Consider the following 14,644-nt stretch of genomic DNA (forward strand, 5'->3'; position numbering starts at 1 on the left):
AGAAAATGTCAGGATGAGAGATAATGTCTTAAATTTGAAGGTTGGTGCCTACCACATCACCTTAAATAGTGGTGAGCACTTGATTATTTGAGGAACATTTCTGGTAGGTCCTTCCACGCCCGTTATTGGCTCTTTGGCGATTATTATCACAGGCATTTCTGCATTGTAACGACCCCACTGACTGTCGTCGATCTCAGTGACGGAGTGGTTAGCGCAGACGTCTGGGACTCCGGGTTCGAATCCAAGCCTGGGCATGGGTGTTTTTTGTGGGCGTCCTGTCTTCAATTTTATCATTCTTATCTTCGCAATTAAGCAAAAGTGGCACAAAATCGAAGTAAAGTAAAGGAAATCAATCAATCAATCAGTCAGTATTTGTTGATCGGTATGCCACAGTTTATATGTCGTTGGATCAAGACGATGTCTTCCGCCTGCTCTTCTCCGTTAACATTTAGATAATTTAATAAATAATTTAAGTTTTGGATATTACTTCAATTATAATATGCAGTAAAAATCTGCGAGATTTATTGATCATTTGATTGATTTGCTTCATTTTACTTCGTTTTTCTACCAGTTTTGGCTAATCGCGAAGATGAGGATGGTTGATCATCTGGCGAAATTGATGGACACTCACAGAGAACGCCCATGCGCCTTGCCTAGATTCGAACCCGCGACCACAGGAGTCTCACCGCGCTGTGCTAACCTCCCCGCCACGGAGGTCGTTCCATTCACAAGGGTCGTGCCCGGCCAGGACTCGAATCAGGAACGCTTGGCAGCGAGGTATTCAGTCAAGGCTGGGGAACACTAATTGCAGCAGATACCAGGATATGCTGATGCGCTACCAGGAAAAGCCACAGAGAATTCCAAGGGTGTAGCTCGTTTCTCAGAATCACTGCAAGCCAATTTTAGCCCACGGAGCATTTGGATATGAGATTGTTGGGTTCAAGTTCGAGTTAAGAAAAAAGGATCCCCCACCCTTTTTTAACAGCAACGGGCATTAGCACGCTGTTCCAGGAAACAAAGGTATAGTCCATTTTACCCCCATGGACTCTTAAAAAAAAGCATGGTCTTCCTTTTTGTACAAGTACAACCTCGAAAACTCTATGGTTCTTTTTTGAAGGGGGGATCCATCCCCCGTCCTTCAACTTAGTACCTCTCTCTTTCTTTTCCGCCCCTTCTTCCAACTATACCACTCGTTCCCTCTCTCCACAGCCAACTCCCAGGTCCATCCACCACATTCGCCAGTTCTACTGGTCGATATTGGGGCAGTGCCTAGCCCCGAAGGTACGCTTTCTCTGATTGGTCGAGAGAGTCAGTCTGCGCGTTTGTACATTATTAACTGTTGGGAGAGCGCCGGTGTTGTATCCGAGAGGGTAAGGCACCCAACATACGTAAGCTGTGAGCCTACCCTCGAAGTATATTTTCAAAGTTTTTTTTCCCACCCCGTAAAGGATACGGTTTCTGTTTGGGTCCCGGTTGGAGATCTTTTTCGGGAGACGCCAGGAACGCTGCCTCCCTCCCTTCTCTCTCGCTCGCTCTGTCTCTCTCTCCCGCGCGCACACACACACAAGCACACACACACACACACGACCGCGCACACACACACGTAGTTTCGGCTGAGGCAGCGGAACAGGAGTTTCAAGTCAAACGGTCATTACATGACAAGCTGGACTGTGAGGAAGGTAGACACCAGTGCCTCGAAGGCTTCAAAGGTCCCTGGTTCGAAAGGGCATCACGGCTGGACAGAAAGGGATAGGGAAAAGGATCCGGCCATATTCCCGGACACCCAGGAGTAGCTGCCAGTGGCACAAGGACACTGGGAGACAGTGGTGATGGCATCGACTTAGTGGAAGGCTTGTTTCTCTTCTCTCCTTTATTTTTTCGCAACCTTTTTTACTTTTTCGTTGTCTTCTGAAGATGTTCCCGGGCAGTGCGCCGTTCCGTGCAACACTGTGAAAGGAGGAGAAGCATCGAAACAAGGTCTCAGTTCGCATATTTCTTAAAATTATTTCACCGATGATAACAGTGAATCATGTGTGTTGTGTTGATATGTGAGTGGCCGCTGCAATCGGGTCCAATAGGCAGCGTTTGTAATGTTTCTTGCAAAAGTGACTCCCCTCGACTCGCTAAGAACAGAGCTGTTGTACCTCTGAAATGACGGAAGGAAGAACGGTGCGTTTTGCACCTAGCTAACCATTCGGCAACCTAGGCCACTGTTCCCAAAAGATAAGAGAAAAAAAGGAAAAAAATTGAGGTGAAGTGCTGGTGTAATATGACTGGGTACAGGTTGCCAGCTGTATCAACATTGTCGCTCGTTCTCCTCTGGTTATTTGTGTTGCCAGGTAAGTGGATGTTATTTTGGCATGCTATGTTTTCTTTTGGTAACATATCAACCCCCGCGAAAAGAAGGGCACTCCCTCCAACCCCCACACCCTATGCATGCGTTACGCAAGTTCAAGGCACAATTAGAGGGCCTCGTGTGGTTTCGAGTCAATTTGAGTGTCCCTTTATGTACTCCCTTGCTGCAATTTAACTTTCACTGCGTTATTCTTACCACGAAAACCTTTAAAATATAGATTTCTAGTCTACCGGAAGCTTGCATGTCACCATTTCCGCCTTTTACCATCAAATTAGACCTACATTCAATTCGGTGGCACTCCCATCCAACAGATGTCGACACTATAGAACACACCTTTATCGCTCAAGAAAACCTCAAAAACCAATCCCCCGGTACTTAAATCTGAAGAATTTACTTGTATTTTTATATTGCAAGCCAAACTTTGTCTGCCCCTCCCTAAAAACAACTCAAATCTGGTTGAAATCTCGATCAATAGATACCTTTCGCGAACAAATCTATATTTCTTCACTTGAAATATTTATTGAACGATGCCTAAAATGTAGTTTTAATCGCTTTTATCTACGGGACATGATATTGCATATCTTTAGAGTACGGAGGGATATCTGTAGGGCAAACGGCGGGCGTGGAGGGGTGAAATGCATATCCTATAAATTTCGGCCACTTCCGTAAGATGGTGTTGCTGTGTTAGAGCAGAGATTAGTCCACTGCAAAGATGATTGGTGAAGTAGGGTGGTTTCAAAAGTGACCTTCTGAGGATTTTAGGGATGGAAGGGTAGAATTTGAAAAACGTCTTCTTATACCCTTCAATGCGAACTTGTCTAGGATATGATAGAGAAAGCTAGAAGGAACAACATTTCCATATAGTAACATAAATATTTAAATGTTTATTGAACCTTTCGTAAAAAAAATATCGCTCGATGCAGCAGTTCTGATTTCTCTAGGACAACATGAATTGAACTTTACATCATTTTATCTTCCTGTAGCTTGTAAATATTTGTTTTTCTGTCTTCAGTCAGTGTATATCTTGAACTAGCTAATCTTTGGAGATATCTTTAGTAACTGATATAAAAAAACGCGTTGTCTCTGCTTCTCAGACTGACACACAACATCTAACCATTTGAAAGTAATTTTTAAATATATCAGCAGCAAGATGACAGATCCTTAACTAGAATTTCATTCGCCACAGCCATTTTGACACTGTTTTTGATTTGGAATAATAAATACCTGACGAGTATGTTAACTATCATTCGGATTTCATATACATCAGCTTATCGACCAAAGTTTTCAAAACCTGTCTTTCTTTAATTCTAATAAAGTACAGTATTTAGGTCACATTGACGAACGTTAAGAAAATGGTGACTAAATGATTTCCATTTAATTTTGTTATACTATTTTCAAGAGTTATGAAATTCTGAAACCAGCATCCATCAAAATAACATTACTTATTGTTACTTCCACCCTCATTTGTTCGATGCTACTCAAAAGTTGGGGTAAGAACTGATTTGGAGGGTGACGCCCTGCTGGATACGATCTATAAAAATACGATCATATTTGGTCACAATCGCAAAAAAATGTCATTCTATTTTCGAAACATACGTACTTGTCACTTAATCTGTATTTAGTAGTTTTCTCAGTTTCTGGTCATATATTCAAGATAGGTTATATCATCCATTATACTTCAACATGTTATCGTGTAATAAGGATTGAGAAGTGAGACTAAAGACCACAAGCACATCCCTTAATATATGGAAGCTTTACTAGACAAGATAGCATAAGTTATAGCCATTATTGTAACACACTCTATTTAGACATAATTGAGTAAAAAGCCATTTTCTGTGTTTAGATATGCAGATAGGCTCAGTGGGACTGACCCTACAGTTTTACTAATTAGTTGCCATTGGGAATCTAACCACATACTCCCTTTACTACTAGATAATCGTATATGTCTTGAGTAAACAATATAGTCCATATGGATTAACTAATTTTATTCTAGCAGCTGTATATCTGACAAATATACATATATTTTATTGCACAGACTCCAAATTCTGTGAAATGAAATTCCACATACTCCAAATTCTGTGAAATGAAATTCCACAAACTCCAAATTCTGTGAAATGAAATTCCACAGACTCCAAATTTTGTGAAATGAAATTCCACAGACTCCAAATTCTGTTAAATGAAATTCCACAGACTCCAAATTCTGTTAAATGAAATTCCACAGACTCCAAATTCTGTGAAGTGAAATTTCACAGACTCCAAATTCTGTGAAGTGAAATTTCACAGACTCCAAATTCTGTGAAGTGAAATTCCACAGACTCCAAATTCTGTGAAGTGAAATTCCGCAGACTCCAAATTCTGTGAAGAGAAATTCCACAGACTCCAAATTCTGTGAAGTGAAATTCCACAGACTCCAAGTTCTGTGAAATGAAATGAAATTTCACAGACCGTTTTTATTATTTAGTTTTATTAGTTTTTATTAAGGTTGTGATGATACGTTTGCAAATTCCAGTAGCCGCAATTCATAATTCTCCCCTTCCTCGATAACAGTTTGAACTCTTTGTAAACTTTGCCGATTCCTCAGTAAAAGAAAATATCGTTTATTCTCGTTTCTTCCCAAATACATGTTTCTTACTCACATATAATACAGTTCTATATTTTTTTTTAAATAACAACACGACATCATGAAGCAAATTTGATTAATCCATATTTTACCAGAACTTCCGAATCATCAAACTGTTGTCAGGTTTTTACATAAAGGTAGATCCCTTCCCGTATCAGTTACATTAATTGGCTTACTACCAAATTTCCACTGAACAGCTAACAATAACGGACAATATGTATACAATAATGACAACCTTTCAAAACCATAACAATAATATTTTAGTAAACTTTTTTCATATCTGTGCTCAGTAATCGCAAATATATAAATAATGAAATATATGGTGTGCTTCTTACGGGTTGTTACATGTTTCTTCTATATTGAAGCTGATGATACCTTTGTCGTCAATCGATCCTTGAATAAATTTTTGAAAATGCAGTAACGTAATTTTTAGGATCTCAATAATATATTTTGTCATTGTAACTCCATTCATAGGCATTCACCATTTTTTTATTTGAGAGCATAATAAATCTTTTTCATAATACTGAGATGCACGACTCGTGTAAAAAAGAGCATATTTAAGGGTGCATCTATTTTACGTTTTTGCATAATTAGAATAATGTTTTTTTCAAGTCTGAGTACGGTGATTGTCATTGAATATATATATTTATTTACTCATAATTATGAGGGGAAACCGTCCACCAGTTTGGAACTCCCAAATTCTGCCTGTGCTTGTAAGAATTCTTACATCTGAGATAAATTTATTTAGCACGTGAAGATTTCATCTATTTACTTCTTTATTTCTAAATTCATACTCGTATGTAGCAAATTTTGTCAGGTTGAATGTAATTTTCATGCTAAATAATCTGACGTTTTCTTCAAAACTATAATCTTGCATTTCCATTAAAATTGATTTTTTAAAAATGTTTATAAAATATTTGTTCAGTTAGAAAACATCAAACATGTTGACTGTTAAGATTGGCCAACCAAAAATTCATGTATGGTAACCCACATAGAGAGAAAAACAGAGATATGAAGAAATACGAATTGAGAGGAGGGGATGACATAGTTCACCTCCCCCTTTACTGAATAATGTATCTATGGCAAAGAAAAGTAATCTTCATCCCTGTTAGCGAAGGCTTCATACCCCTTTTGAAAATATAATATTCACATTTGTAACACACATATTTCTATTTGATTTTCAGTTTTCGATGTGAGCAGCTTTTTATGCTTCAAGATGTCACTTGAACAAATATTCAAAATATCTCTGATTATTGTAAAACTAACAGAACGTAACTAAGTTGCTTACATTTAACCAAAAGGAACACTTTTATTTTTGAATAATTTAATTAAGTGTCATGAACACAACAATACTATTTAACATACTATCATAGTACATATAATTACCATAATAATTCAAGAAACATAAATGCATTTGATCAACTATATTACAGAGTTGCTTATCTGCTAAAAATGGATTTGTAATAATGTAGATTGAATGCGTAAGTTAGAAATTAAAGTAGGAATAAAAGGGGGAAAAAATTCTTAAATCATCCTATATTATTGTCGGATTTATTCCTATACACTAGGACATTTACATCCAATATGGTTACCAAATTAACACTCTTAAGAGTTAGATTCATAACTGTGCTTGCAATTACATTAGGATGTCTTCTGATATTATAGAGGAACTGATGCCTATTTTTTTAAGATAGCTCTGCGTATTTTAAAAAAAAAATAGATGACGGAATATATTTCTTCTGCATTGAAAGTTACACATTTATATTTGTTACTAAAGTTATTGTATTCAACATAATACATTTTAACGATATTCTGAATAAATAAATACTAAAATATATGTTAATAAACTTAACACAAGCAGTTGTTCGCAGGCCAAAAGTCTCGAAATCACTTTTGTAAAAATTATAAATACTTTTACACAGAAATATGTTATTCGGCCCTAGGAGTGCCTCGGGTTAGTTTCTTAAACTTATCAACCTACTTATTGCCTATTTTGAAGGAGAAGCACATAGTTAAAATAATCATCCTTGTCACCATCTCATGTAGTGTTTCCAGTTCATGGACTTTGTCAGATATGGTTTCTAACAAGGAAACACATTTTGCTAAAAAATTAAAAAAATATATTGTTCATGAATACAGTATATAACAAATATTTTCTGCTTAATGTTCCAACAAATGTTCATGTTCTTTTGATCCTTTCAGACAACTAACTTAGATGCGGAACGTGAAAATATCCGTATAGACTAATACAAATTTTACATTACAGACGTCGTAGCCCCCCCCCCCCCTCCATTTCCCCTACACACACAATATTTCAGAGAATTGATTTTGAGTGGGGCAGACGTACATGAGAAAGGAAGAGATGCCTACATTTACTCTAATAGTCCTATCATTACGCCATTTAATGTTAATTTTGTACAGTTTATAGGAAGCAAAATAATTTTTCGAGTCACCTCTTTCTAAACTATATCCTTCCATGTAAATATTTTCTGAAAATTCTTCTCAAAATTCATACTGTAGTTCTCCTGACAATATATTCACCATTTATAAATTATTTGGTACCTCTTTACTTGTAGTCAAAACTAAGTGTTGCATTATTACTATTATCATTATCACTATTATTGTTATTTGTTGTCAATGAGCTTGTGAGAATAGATGTTTTGGAAGTTGTGAACTGGAGCTGCACTAATTAGCAGAGTTCTTATTTTATGTTCTTACATGCACTACAAATTATGTACAAAATTTCAAGACAAAGTTGTTGTACTACAAACTATATCTGAAACCATAAAATCATTGTCCAGCAATCTTATTGTCTTTTATCTTAAGTGTGATCACATTCCACAACTAATAAATATTTTAAATCTTTATTTCCATGACGCCCATACGTACTGTATATGCCATATAGGTTTCTTATCAAACCAATGACAGGTGCTATTTTGTAAATATTTGACCCTTTCGATGATATTATGAAGTCGGTTGTATGCTCTGTGATTTAGTGTAAAAGATTTAGGATTTGCAAGTGTGTCATTAATTTATCTCTTTCTCTATCCTCTTCCTTTCTCTCTCTTCTTCTCTTAAAAGTTACAAAGAATATTTCGAGTTCATATTACACTGAAATACCATCTTTAAAAATATCACCACTGAACAGTAGCGGCGATTGCGTGTCAAAATTGGAGAGGCAAGGGAAGTTACTTTTCCTTGGTATACAAGGTTTAGCATTAAGAGGACATAGTGCAGGGGCAAAGAGTGGCAACAAGTGAGGCACCAGCCCCATAATCGCAGCCACTGCCACTGAAACTAACTTATTCAAAGGAAAGGATTCGATAAAGTATACATGGATTAATTATCTCTCTGCTAAAAACGCATGCTGTATCGTTGAAAATATATAACCTGAAATAAAACTAAATTTCTGTTAAGAAATTATTGAAAAGAAAGCATGCATAAATTCATACAAATGACACCATATCTTGAAACACACACCATTCATATTGAGATGTCTGTTGAGTTTCACCATTACATGGCTTGTCCGCCAAATAGAATGTAATTTGCATTAGTTTTGGCTGTTTTATTGGTTTAATAATAACAGCAATATACTTTTGGCTGTACAATATTCCACATGCCGAAATAATTAATTCGTGTACAAGACTATATATATATATACAATATACAGGCACATAAATTTCAACTTTGGTTATTAGCATTATTTTGTGTTGTTCTTTAAGTAAATTATTTGAAGGTAACAAGACTAAATCAAAGTACTTTTCACAAACGGAAATGTTTGTACGTAATGAGCCATCGTGGTTCAGCCTGTTGCGCATATGACAACTAGGCGGGAAACCCGGTTCGATTCTCGCTGTGGGTTATTTCAGGTGGGAATTTTTTCCATCAATGTCCCTGTATAGAGCGGCTCTGGGGATCACCAAGTCTCTACCCTGTGGGGCCAAAAGTGGCCGGAGCGTGGTGCTGATAACATCACCTCCACAAATGTGACTGTGTGGAGTCGTCCTTCGCATCCACCATATGCCTTCACTTTATTTTGAAATGTACAGGCGGCAACTGTACTTTTACCTGCTGTACTTACATAAATTCTCTCTCTCTCTCTCTCTCTCTCTCTCTCTCTCTCTCTCTCTCTCTCTCTCTCTCTGTGTGTGTGTGTGACGCACATCGCATGGTGGTGCGGATCCTATTTTAAACTGTAGATCCAGTCTCATTAGCCTATCTGAGTACAAAGTGAACTAAAAAACAGCAACCTTTTCTTACTAATTACAGTGCTATTGATCAGGGAGTAAGCGACTATATATTTAGCACACTACCTTCCCATTCACCAAGTTCGACATCTTCGTCCATGACACCACGAGCTTCTAATAGCTTCAACGTAATTGTCTTAAACTCATCACAAAGATATTTAATAACGTTAGCAGTATCGGAAGTGTGTCAAGAGATTCAATTTTAGTAAGTCTCTTGATTCGATCAGTCTCTCAGGAACATGCATTGTTGATCATGGCTGTTGACATGTTCAACGTCTCTAGATATAAGGACATTAGCCACCAATAGTTCACTCCCTGCTTTCGGCACACGAAGAGTTGTAGCTGATTTTTTTATTTTTAAAGGACAGATGTATCGTTTTGGAAGGACACCTAAACTAAGTCTAACTAACTTTCCCTCTTTTTTTTCTTTTTTTCTTTCCTTTAACCAAACACTATTCGTTAGATGCTAGTATATTTTTCTTACACAAATAATTCTGGCTAAGAGTTCAATGCTTCTTGGATGTTCACGACTAAATAAACAGGACTAAAACAAGCAATAGAGACACATTGTAGTTTGCATCACACTTTAAACTGTAGTACAGTATTTTTGCAGATTGCAAATTTATTAATCGCATTTGCTTACTTCTCGGTCATTACACGAATCATAATTGCTTCTCTAAATAATTCTAGAGCTGATAATCCATCTTTTACTGCAACTTAGCAGAGAGTGAGAGTAAAACTTCTCTTGTTGCTAGGTGGCAGATAAGGACAGATATAACAAGAATTCTGAGACTTAACTGCATATAAAAAGTACAGTACCACTTAATTGTTTTTTTCCCTTTGAGCTTCGATATCCTAAACCGCCAAATATCCTAGATTTCACAGATAATATAGTTTTGTCGCCTTGAAAGAAAGAGATCCTGTGTTCAATCTCCTGTTAAAGGGACCTTTGGACAGGTCAGTCTGCAGATTAGTCTTTCTGAGTGGACTTAAATTTTAAAATCACCCATCATCTAGTCTATCCAATTATATTCAAGTACTTTTACGAGTCCTGTGACTCTATATTGCCAACTTTAAGTAATTGAAGCTTACATTTTCATATCTAGAATACCTTCATAGAGCTTTTAAAAAAAGATTGTCATTTTTAATTATTTAGAAAATATAGATGAACACACACTCTATGGCACTGATCGGGAAGAAAAGTCAACTTTCCTTTTTAGGCAGCCTGATGGTGAGAGGCATGTATGAGGAAAGTATTGAGATAAACCTCAAGGAAATTAGTAAGGCTGGTTAAGAGTGGAGTAGGGATAGGTACAAAACTGTTGAGTTCTGGCTAATGATTAGAGCTCTCATCTTTATGCGTACGATTCCAGACTCGATCCCCAGTGGAAGCTGTGAAATTTAATTGTTAGCCCAGCATGATGAGGGCAATTCAGGGAGATTCGTGAAAGCAATGAAAGCGGTCTCCAGACTCGGAAGATATATAACAGCGACGATGGGACCGACACGATGAAGCTGACGTGTTACCTAGTCACTCAAGGAGCTATTGTGACATGGAGTACACAGAAAAGAACTTTCGGGTCTAAGAATGACAGAGAGTTGGGTAGTAAGGCAGTAAACTATTAGGAGATAGAGCAAATGGCCCACCAGATTTTAGATTTCTCTTTGTAGTATAAGCTAACTATGGGTAATTCCATTTTAAATCAACAAAGTCTTGAACCTTATACTTGTCTCTATTCGAAATTTGCCATACTGAAAGTACTACCTCAAGTAGGAACCTATGCAAAGATGCAGATCCATATCTTTTGTATTTCTGAAATTACAGGGCGTGCAAAGTGTGCGATTTCAACCAATGTTTCCACCATCTTGTTAATTTTAAATTGCAGTAGTTCGGCAATTACGGCACCTAGAGAAACGATTAAGATGCCTTTGGAAAGGTAGAGAAGGGCTCTTTGGCATGAGGCATTACAAGCCTATGTCAGCGGAAGAAATTGTAAAGATGGTGTAATCAAAATTTGGGTAGCCATTTTTTCAGGGGCTTTTCATTTATTTCTAAAATTATACGCTATTTCTGAATAACTGTACACAATTTGAAAATGGGATATCATTGGTGTCCGGCATATGTTAATTTAGGTTAGGTAATTCATGATAATCTAGTACTACAGATAAATTTCTATATGTCAGAAGTAAAAGTCTAGACTAAGTATAATGAAAAATAAGTTTAAACACAATATTGTTTTAATTAAGTGAAGCTGATATTTATATTCGTATTCTTGGAAATATATTGCCACCTAATTGCAAGCTGATTAATAACAATAATATAATTAAAATTGTAATATGTTTTAGTAACTGCAATGTTAACCCATTCAAATTTTGCACAGGTTCAGTTGGAAAGTGTCTCTTCGTTGGTTGATTTCACATGGAATGACAGCTGTAGGACAAGTCACACAGAAGTACACATACGTGATAACCCCATGATAGAATCTTTGTTACCTTTCGCAGATTCCATCACTATTCGCTCTCTCTCTCTCTCTCACGAGTCAGACCCTGTCATTCACAGTCGCGGAATATAGGGCAGGGGTTGGGGAGGAGTTCTCTTTCACGAAGCACCTCGCCGCAACACCTGCTGCCAATTACGTACGATATATCCTCCTTAATGACCCAATGTCATCTCTCTTTGCCAATTCTCAGTAATTCCCAACCTGTCTTTCTCCGTTGCGGTTACCCGCCGGTGCCGCACAATGACGGGGCAAATTGGTCAGCTCCGTATCACCCCTAACACGAACAAAAAAGTCAATCAGGTCGATATGTAATTAATGAGACTGACCTATTATTCGTTAAAAGCCACTGACTGCTCGCAGTGTTCTGTTTTGATATGGATTGACGGGAGTTCAAAATTAAGCGAATGTGATTCGAATGTTGCGTGAAGAGCAGACGACCACAACAAATTGAAATTGAATATTAGGTACGCGTTACTCTGGCAAAAAAGGCGAGATATGTGTCTAACACCAATTTCTTGCGAAGAGAATTATGGATTATATGACCACAATGATTGTGCCAGATGGAATCTATAACATTATATTTTATTTAAACTCTCTCTGGATGCTTCATGTTGACCAGGTCATTCACTTGTTTACTCCAGATGTCTCAACCTCTGTGGTATGTGAATAATGCACAGTGTTGTGCTAAGCAAACTTCCTGATGTATTCAGGATATTATAGAAAGTTTTATCAGGTTTATGGAGTCAGCTGTTTACAATAGAGGTAGTAAAAATCACGATTCGCATGGAGGAAGGTCTCCTTGGCCTGGGTGATATAGAGGTGAGACAGACTGAGAAGAGACTCACTTTCCCTTTGGATTGAGGAGAGAAAGGAGCTTGAAGAAAGGACTTGAGGAAAGTAAGGCGAGTCCTGGTCAACGAGCAACGAAGCCTAGAGAGGTCTTAGTTGATCGTTGACCAGGACTCGCCTCAACGTAAATTAACCAGCAATATTTTTCTGGAATATGTTTCTTATGTATGAATGTATATATTTATGTGTCTAAATTTCCAATATCATGGGCCTCTCCTCTGGCGCAGTGGTAGCGTCGTCGCCTTGTAATCAAGGGGTCCCTGGTTCGATACCCGGTGGAGAGACATGGTGGTTCGGATCCCACTTTAAACTGTAGGACCAGTCACGATTAACCTTACTGTGCATAAAGTGGACTTAAAACGCCAACTCAATCAATCAATCCAATAGCATTGTCCGTACATAAGGAGATAACAAAATTTCCTTGCGTCACGATTAACCTTACTGTGCATAAAGTGGACTTAAAACGCCAACTCAATCAATCAATCCAATAGCATTGTCCGTACGTAAGGAGATAACAAAATTTCCTTGCTACTGCGATTGTATTTTTTAGGATACAGAAAGTTTTCTTGTATTATAACTATGACGAGGCGTTTGATGATTTTTGCATCCTTTTTATAAGGTTTGAAATTTGCTTGAATGCATAAAAATTTTTATCACGACGAGAAGATTTGTTTAGAATGTTACTTCATTTCCTGGCAATTTTTAGGTAATTATCAGAATGTTAAAGAGGTTTCCGGAAGGTAGTGACATTGTCTTGCTATATTTTGATATTTTGTTTATTATTCAATGTATTTCTTATTGTTAACGCTTGTCCATACATAAGCAAATACTATGCAGGAAAGAAAGTAGACCTCCTACCCTACTTCTACATTATTCCTACCCTATTCTTCAAGTTTTGTCAGGTGAATATTTTTCTGTTTCTGACTTTGAATTAAATCCCAGAGACCTCTCTTCCTTTCAGTATGCTCCAATTGTTTCAATGGGAGTAGAGAGTTCTCCACGTACAAGTCTTTACTAGCAGACAATACAAAGTCATTATTACGCCAAGTGTTTATTGTTTCGTTTGAATTCAAATTTATTGTGAAAACCCACAGCAATATGTTTAAAAAAATACTCTAAAATATTTTTTTTTGTAAATTGATTTTAAATTGCATTAATTTACCAGTGTTTCTTCAGATTGTTCCCATTGAGCATTTTCCCCATTCCCGAACGAGTTATAGTAAATGTAAACATTTGCACCGTCATCAGTCAAATTCGTTCATACATAATTAACTCATTACCTGTTGAGGAACAAATAGGAAAAAAATTCTAAAAACCTTATGGGTCATTACTTTAAATGTATATATCTTTTCTGTGGTCTTCCCCATATTCCTTATTCCAAACCTCCTCTCTTTTTCTTTCTCTTCCTCTTTTTCTTTCTCTTCCAATTCTCTCCTGTCACTTTTCTTCCTTCTTCTGTTTATGTCCAGTCTATCCCCCTTCTCATAGCCATTATTTTCCAGCTGTTTCCATAGGCTATTTATTTTGCCTTCTTTTCACATTCTTTCATGCATATTTTCTTGATTCTGTCCTCCATATTCTTTATAAAATTTATTTTTGTCACCTCATTACATCACTTCTTTTGTGGCAGAATACCCCTGCTGCACACTTCTTCTGATGCCAAGCGGTTTCAATTTCTTGTCCTCTCTTCCTTTTCATCAATATATCTAGGTAGCTTATCTTGTCTTCTTCTATTTCGAATTCCAATAATATCCCTCTTTCTTCATTTTGTATTTCTTTGGCAAATATGTCCAGCTACCTCTTCGTTCCCTTCCATATGCCAAAATACACATCTGCAAAACAGAATCATTTTGTCTAATAGTCTGGAGGGGAGTATTTTTGTGTATATATATCGTCCTGTTTTGTACCTTGTTACATTAGTACTTGGTGCAGAGTCTGAAGAAGACCTTGCTAGAACGTTGAAACGTTACGTTTAGTTTATGTTTTATAATAAAATAAATTACTGCCTTGGTCACCATATTGAGTTTTTCATCCTTATGATAAAATTCCTATATCTTCGTTTACGTAACCT

At 37.0% G+C, this 14,644-nt stretch overlaps 1 protein-coding gene across 2 annotated transcripts in view; it reads left to right on the forward strand.

Moving 5' to 3' along the window:
- nAChRbeta1 (nicotinic acetylcholine receptor beta1) overlaps nucleotides 1-14,644 on the forward strand; it is a 373,117-nt gene that overhangs the window by 76,518 nt on the left and 281,955 nt on the right. The window contains exon 1 of one of the 2 annotated variants that reach the window (XM_083130648.1): nucleotides 1,375-2,339. The exons of the other annotated variant lie outside the window; for it this stretch is intronic. Within the exon in view, the coding sequence (XP_082986774.1) occupies nucleotides 2,270-2,339 (70 nt within the window). The 5' untranslated portion in view covers nucleotides 1,375-2,269. Of the gene's footprint in view, nucleotides 1-1,374; nucleotides 2,340-14,644 lie in introns of those variants that run through there. 2 annotated transcript variants of the gene reach the window in all.

The sequence above is a fragment of the Lepisma saccharinum genome, chromosome 11 (genome assembly GCF_977018435.1).
Source record: "Lepisma saccharinum chromosome 11, izLepSacc3.1, whole genome shotgun sequence".
NCBI classification, from domain to species: domain Eukaryota; kingdom Metazoa; phylum Arthropoda; class Insecta; order Zygentoma; family Lepismatidae; genus Lepisma; species Lepisma saccharinum.